This window comes from Penaeus japonicus, unplaced genomic scaffold (genome assembly GCF_977035675.1).
Source record: "Penaeus japonicus unplaced genomic scaffold, GWHDUDI00000001_assembly GWHDUDI00000031, whole genome shotgun sequence".
Lineage (NCBI taxonomy): Eukaryota > Metazoa > Arthropoda > Malacostraca > Decapoda > Penaeidae > Penaeus > Penaeus japonicus.
The window spans coordinates 13,841,073-13,848,572 of NW_028234433.1; the positions used below are offsets into that span (position 1 = coordinate 13,841,073).

The 7,500-nt window shown below is 34.6% G+C and overlaps 1 protein-coding gene across 2 annotated transcripts in view; it reads right to left on the bottom strand.

The window, feature by feature from the left end:
• Positions 1-3,935: 3,935 nt before the first annotated feature.
• Positions 3,936-7,500, bottom strand: part of LOC122257208 (long-chain-fatty-acid--CoA ligase ACSBG2) — an 11,707-nt gene continuing 8,142 nt past the window's right edge. For both annotated transcript variants that reach the window (XM_043022369.2, XM_043022368.2), the window contains exons 10-14: positions 7,251-7,399; positions 6,431-6,559; positions 5,844-6,040; positions 5,384-5,581; positions 3,936-4,789 (exon numbers count right to left, since the gene is read on the bottom strand). In XM_043022369.2, the coding sequence (XP_042878303.2) occupies positions 4,591-4,789; positions 5,384-5,581; positions 5,844-6,040; positions 6,431-6,559; positions 7,251-7,399 (872 nt within the window). In that variant the 3' untranslated portion in view covers positions 3,936-4,590. The remainder of the gene's footprint in view (positions 4,790-5,383; positions 5,582-5,843; positions 6,041-6,430; positions 6,560-7,250; positions 7,400-7,500) is intronic.

The window sequence follows — 7,500 nt, forward strand, 5'->3', positions numbered from 1 at the left end:
GTTTTGTATGATGTTAAATATATGCTGGTATTTCAGTTCAGATTTTTCAGTGATTGGTTTTACTATACCATTTTGAATTTTGATTTGTTTCCTTTATAGAGGTAGCTACAGCATTGTGGACACCAAGCATCATCAAGTTATCTCTTTCTCTTTCTTTAATCTCTAGGATATTTTAAAGGTTTACAACAGTACTTAAGGATAGTAAAGGGATTACCTTGTTATAGAATAACAAGAAAATCAGTACATTTTGTTGTATGTGGTACTGCAGTACAAAAGTGTTTTATAGTTGTCATTTCATGCCACTTTAAGAACCATTCATATTACTGTATGAATATGACAATGAAATCATGAACAAGGTTGTTCTATTAAAAGCAAATGTTGCAGTGACATCAGATAAAATGAATCTGAGTAAACTTCACATTCATTGTGGAAATATTAACCCATTGATAGCAGATGGCACAATTTGCTGTCAAGGCAGCATTGGTCATAAACGCAGATGGCACCGTGCCATACAACGTAAACCTGCCACATGACTGTATACATATTTTATTAATACCGCGGCCAGTGGGTTAACTGTGATATAATGCTCCCTTTTGATGGTGCCACACAACAGTAGAAATGTCATTGCTTATGTTGACAGTATGATTCCAGACTGACTTGATTCACATAAGACTGTCAATAGTGGATAGGGAGAAATTTAAGACTCACCATTAGTATTAATCTTTGTGATCTGAAATACCTGGGAGTTTCAAATATGAGTGTACTTGTGTCTTATCATAAATGTCCTTACTCTTGGTTTCAGTTGGCATGTGAAACATCATAAATTTTTTAACATGTTTTATCATATTTTATATATATTGTATTTGTAAGTCTTATTTTCTTACTGGAATTTGGAGTCAGTCCTTTTTGTCATATCAGTATGTAAGTAAATTTATTATTGTAATAATTATTAGTCTGAATAGAAGTAATGATTAGTGCTTGGCCATACTATAATACAGTCCTTATTTAAACTATTGTATTACTTGCATTATTTTTCAAACATGATTTATTAATTACACAAAACAAGTGGTTATTTGTAGTAAATTGATTACAGATGTGATCTGCTTAGTGCTTCTACTTTAGTTCATAGCGATGAAGTAGACCCAGTGCTTTTTAGTTTGAAAGAATCCATTGCTTTTTTAGGCTGGAAAACAATGCTATATAGTTTGAAAGAATGCTTTCCAGTTAGTTTTAAAGTGCTTCAGGGCTATTTAATTTGCCTTTGTAAGTCTCATGTTTATGAGATGGGAAAAAAACTTTTCATAGAAATATAATCCCAGGTGTAAAAACAAAAGAATTTATAGACCCATATACTAATTAAAGGAGTCAAAAAACACTCAAGTTAATGAGGATGGAATCACATGTTGTGGCTTTTCTTGGTGCTCAGCTCTGAAATGCAATGCACTAATAATAATTATTTTCTATCTACATATTTCTGTCTTGCTTTCCTTTTATTATTGCTGCTACTTCTTTTATTTCATGTTATTTGTTTCAATGATTATTCTCATGCGCATGTCTGAAATGCTTGTATATTCACATCAAGGCATTTTTTCTACTTCATATTTGGAGACCTCTTCGTTTGGTCTGATACAAATGTCACAATTTCACTGAAGGCCTGTTGAGTTTCTGCAAGCAATTCATAGTGTAATATTGAATTTGTGTTTGTTGGTGTGTGTGTATATGGATTTGTAGAACTATACATACAGACAAACTGACTCACTCACCCTCACACACTCACCTTCACAAATTCACTCATTCTCTTTCTCTCTCACTCACTCTCACTCACTCACTCACTCACTCACTCACTCACTCACTCACTCACTCACTCACTCACTCACTCACTCACACACTCACTCACTCACACACACACACACACACACACACACACACACACACACACACACACACACACACACACACACACACACACACACACACACACACACACACACACACACACACACACTCTCTCACACACACACACACTCACACACACACACACACACACACACACACACACACACACACACACACACACACACACACACACACACACACACACACACACACACACACACACACACACACACACACACACACACACACACTCTCACTCACACACACACACACACACTCTCACTCACACACACACACACACTCTCACTCACACACACACTCACACACACACACACACACACACACACACACACACACACACACACACACACACACACACACACACACACACACACTCACTCACTCACTCACACACTCACTCACTCACTCACTCACTCACTCACTCACTCACTCACTCACACACACACACACACACACACTCTCACTCACACACACACACACACACACTCTCACTCACACACACACACACACTCTCACTCACACACACACTCTCACTCACACACACACACACTCTCACTCACACACACACACACTCTCACTCACACACACACACACACTCTCACTCACACACACACACACTCTCACTCACACACACACACACTCTCACACTCTCACTCACTCACTCACTCACTCACTCACTCACTCACTCACATTCACACTCACTCACACTTTTTTAGCTGTATATTTTATGTACTGTCGTAATTTGACCTTAGAAGTGCATTAGATTTCTATGTCCTCATTATTTGTTGTATTGTTTGTTATATATTTCATTCTGAAATATTGATACAAGTATGCAAAAGATGATGAAATGCTAGTTTAACAATAAAAAAGGAAAGAAAAAAAAAAAAAAAGCCAGAATACAAGGGGCATTGGATTTCATATTCAAGACACTGCCCACAGAAATAAATGAAATATAAAGATGCCTTGGGTTTTACAGTAATATCCCTCTATTTAAACTGTGTGATAATTAGCTCAATAGTTAAGAGATATTTAAAAGTAGGGGTAAATGGAGGTAATGAGAATATGTTGTTAGTCTTTAAAGATGATAATTTTGTTTGAATATGTTTGCATGAATCAGAGGCTTCAGAGCCACTAGACTAAAGATTAATATGGTATGATTGGCCTTTTTAACATATGATCTAAATCATGTGACTGAATAGATACTTCATTAATTTATCCCTTGTTTTATTACTCAAACAATTTATAAATTCATATGCATCGTTGTTATTGTGAAACAATGTACAATAACAAATAAAAAGAAAAGAAAAAAAAAAATACTAATTCATAACCATGGATTTCAACTTTAATTTGCTAGTATAGTACTTTGTAACTGCTGTGGTATAGTGGTAATGTGCAAAGCTGAAGACCATTAGGGTCTCCAGGCAAAGTGGGTTTGGGACCTGCAATGATTCAAGATTGAGAAGAACATCCACTCAGGATGTTTGTCTCTACCTGCCAAATTATAGTCAAATTATAGCACCATCCTTGCCCTTGTGAGAGAGGAGTTTAACATGAAACCAGTTGATCATGGCATATCATGGGGACACCTGATATTTTTTCAAAGTAACTCTTGCTTGCTCCTACAAATAACGTTAGATGTGTAGCAGAAAATTAAATATTGTTTGTTCTCCTGCCTTGTTCCTGATGATCTTGTGCAGACAGCCTGTTTGGATTACACTTGTGTGCCTCATAGCAAATACTCCCAACCCTTTACTCTTGAGGTGCTCTATTTCATGATACACACAGGAACGTTTGATGGCCTATAGTCAATATGCTTAAATTCTTACTAACTAGCCATTCATCATATTCCTTTGGCAACAATTTAAAGCCAAGCCATATTAAATACCTTTATATTTATTAATAACTATATTCTATACAACTAACCAAGAAATCAATGAAATTCATATTTCTGAAGAATCTGTACTTTATTTTTTTTAACCACTAGTCTTGCATGAAGAGGTCATCTAATAAGACAAGACTATTACTAGTATTTTATTCCTGACAAAGAAGTTAACAAGTTAACAATGTTTTTTGTATTTCTAATAGATACTCAATACATATACAAGAGATAAACGGCTGTTATACTAAATATACAAGTATATTTTCTTATAAAAATAACTCTGTATAAGAAATTGATATATATATGTGTAGTTAACAACAAATAATTATGTAAGGTTCATCAATTTACCTTGACTTTGATATCACTTATAACAATTCTCTTCTAAAATACATGCTGTAAAATATTTAGATACATGAGCATTTTCTCCATCTTAATAGGATGAAAAAGTGAGAAGTTAAGATATAACACTTTAAAATGTCTTTAATCTTAAAAAAGGTGGAGGATAGATACCGACTTCCTAGTCTTATGGTTTAATACAACCAACATATACAACAAATTTCAAAATAATTGTCAAAACTCTACATCAACAGTATCACAACACATTTGTTTAGCCTGCCTTCTAAGAGCAAAGAAGCTACTTTAACAAATAATAACATACATTTGTTCATTCCCCTAAAACAATAACAAAGAGAATATCAAGTCTCATTCCTTTTCTCTTAAATGCATAACACTACATTCAAACAAACAATAACAAGGTGACATAACAAAAATGAATATACAATTATTCACATCTCTCAAAGCTTACTTGCCATGTCCAAGGACTTGCTGGGTACATACATGGAATCAATCACATCTTTGTACTTTTCCTGAACAAAGCTCCTCTTCAACTTCAGAGTGTTATTCAGTTCTCCTGTTGGCTGTGAGAAGTCAAGTGGAAGTAGTGCCCAGCGTTGGACTTTCTGGGCGTTTGAAGCTGCTCCAAATTTGTTGTACCTGTCAATTGTTTAACATTAGAAATATGTTTAAATACTGTAAATACTTCCTTCTGTTTCTTTCTGTGTTGTATCTGTTCAATTTTGGTTTAACACTGGAAAAATATCTGTGTGCTATACCTATATTTCTTTCACTTTCTCTGTCTGTGCTAGTGTTTGTGTCAGTCTTTGCGTGTGTCTGTATTGTCTGTCTGTCTCCAGCAAGTCTTTTAACACTTATTAGTACCTCTGTCCTCATAAGTTGATATTATAGGAAAATAATAATCATAAAATCAATAAAAATACTGATATAACTGATACTTTGATTCTAGAATAAACTGACTTAAAGAAAGTGGTTCAACAAGCTAAAAGAAGAATATTGAAGGTAAATCTCAAGATCTCAATTTCATAATCTCTATAAATACACACTCAAGCACATATGAGGATGATGATAACCATAACAAAGGCAATAATAGGGATGAAGTGGTAATGCTAACTCTAACATTCATACTGATAGTACCTACTAAAACAAAGAACTAAAACAATTTTAAAAGGAAATAATGCAAATATATTGTGTAGCTCTTCAGTCAACTTAACATATAAAAAATGAGCTTACCTCTCAATCCCATCTTGTATTGCTTTGGCCAAAGGTCCACTGGGATTCTCCTTCACCTCAGCCACAGCCTCTGCCACAGTTTGGACATCACAACCGAGATCCTTTAGCATTGCCTGACAGCTCGGTGTCAGGGTCTGCTGTGGTTCCCCAGTGTTGTCGTCTGTCTCTGCCTTTATCGTCAAGAGCATCGATAGATATCTGTAAGGGGAAAAAGAGAAATGAGAAGTGAATAGAATTGAAAGGATAGATGGAGAGAGGGAGGGGTGAGATATGATAATTAATGCATCACTGTATCATGTTATATACAAATGTATGAGTTACTTGCTACTTATTTCAGGAACTTGTTAGAATATGGGAGATAGTAAGAGCATATGTAATTAACTGTTTATTTTCCTTAATAAGTAGGCCTAGCTATTAATCAGTTATTAATAAATAAAGAGATTGGCATTTCACAACCTACTTTCTGTGATCTCCACAAAGAAATGCAAAACTGATGAATGGCAGCTCCTTCTTGACTGCCTCCTCAATCAACACAGGTGGGATGTTCTCACCACCTGCTGTAATGACCAGCTCCTTGATGCGCCCAGTAATGTAGAGAAATCCATCTTTATCGAAGCTCCCTATATCTCCTGAGTGCAGCCATCCCTCGTCATCAATCTGTGCACAGGTTTATGTAGATTGGTACATCGTGCACAAGGGAAACTCAACATAAACAAAGAGAATTTCTATCTATGATTTTCATTATTTCTCCTTTCCCATTCTAGACATAACTAGATACTATATAGGCACATCACTAGCTATTCATTACACTATCTTCAGGGATTTTTAAAATTCTAGTTTAAATCATATTTCATCACTATACTATATAGTAACAATATAAAATGTATAGATACAGTTAGTGATGACATTCATGAAAATATTCTCCAATAGTGATGTTAACATGCATGAAAAGTTATGAAATTATATTTCAGGATCACCATTATCATTATTCTACTTGCAATCCTAAAAAAGGTATATTATCAAATAAATCACTAAACATTTCCTTACCGTCTCATTGGTTTTCTCCGGCATGTGTAGATATCCCATGCAGATGCTTCTACCCTTCATGCAAACCTCTCCCTCACCCGATTTAGACCCATCAACTGACATAAGCTTTGTATAGCATTGTGGAAGAGGCTGTAGATAAATTGGAAAAAAATATTAATAATATGCTGTGCACTGAAATAATCATTAAAATTTGGAGACTAATTCAGGTCTAATATATAGAGATGGTCATATATATTTTTGTTCATAATGAAAATTCAGCATAAACAATGCTTTTTCTAGAGGACATTCTATTAAAATGTCATAAAAAAGGTAGTCTTACAACTTTCTACAAAAAAAAGTGTGTTTATTAATAGTTATAATAGCTTAAGACTAAATTTTTAGATGGTCCTAAATGAGGGGGGGAATCCCCCAAAATTAAGGGCATCCCCAAGAAAAAGAATAGCCTGTTCATTCCACTTTTGAAACATCAAAATCAAGATATAGGAAAGCTATTATTTTGCAAAAGCAGTGTACCAATAAAATCATGATAATACATAAGTAAAAGATAAACATAAAAAACTGACAGTCCTACACTAGCCACAGCTCTTCTGAAGAAAATTACCCCTTCTTGTCTACTTCACTTAAAAGTTATGTTTAGATCTGGCTTTTTAGGAAATAAAATGAGATGAATTTACCTCATTTTCTCAAACTGCCCCTGTTTCAACCATAAATTAAAATTATTTGTACAATAAGATAATAAAACTGGATGTGCTTTTTTCAGTTCCAGTTCAGTTTCAAAATTACCAAATTCAGGGCCACAGTTGCTTTATAAGAAAACTACCTTTCCAACACTCCCAAGCCTGAAGCGATCTTGTTCTGGAAATGACATGGAACATATGCTGAGACTTTCGGACATGCCATAACCTTCCATGATAGGGATGTTTATACTCATGAAATACTCGAGGATATCTTTTGATATGGGTGCAGCACCTGTAACAAGCATAGAAAGTAATGGTTAAGAATATAGTACATTTTACCAACTAGTCACATCTATGAATTTTTCTATATATGTATAAATACATTTATATATA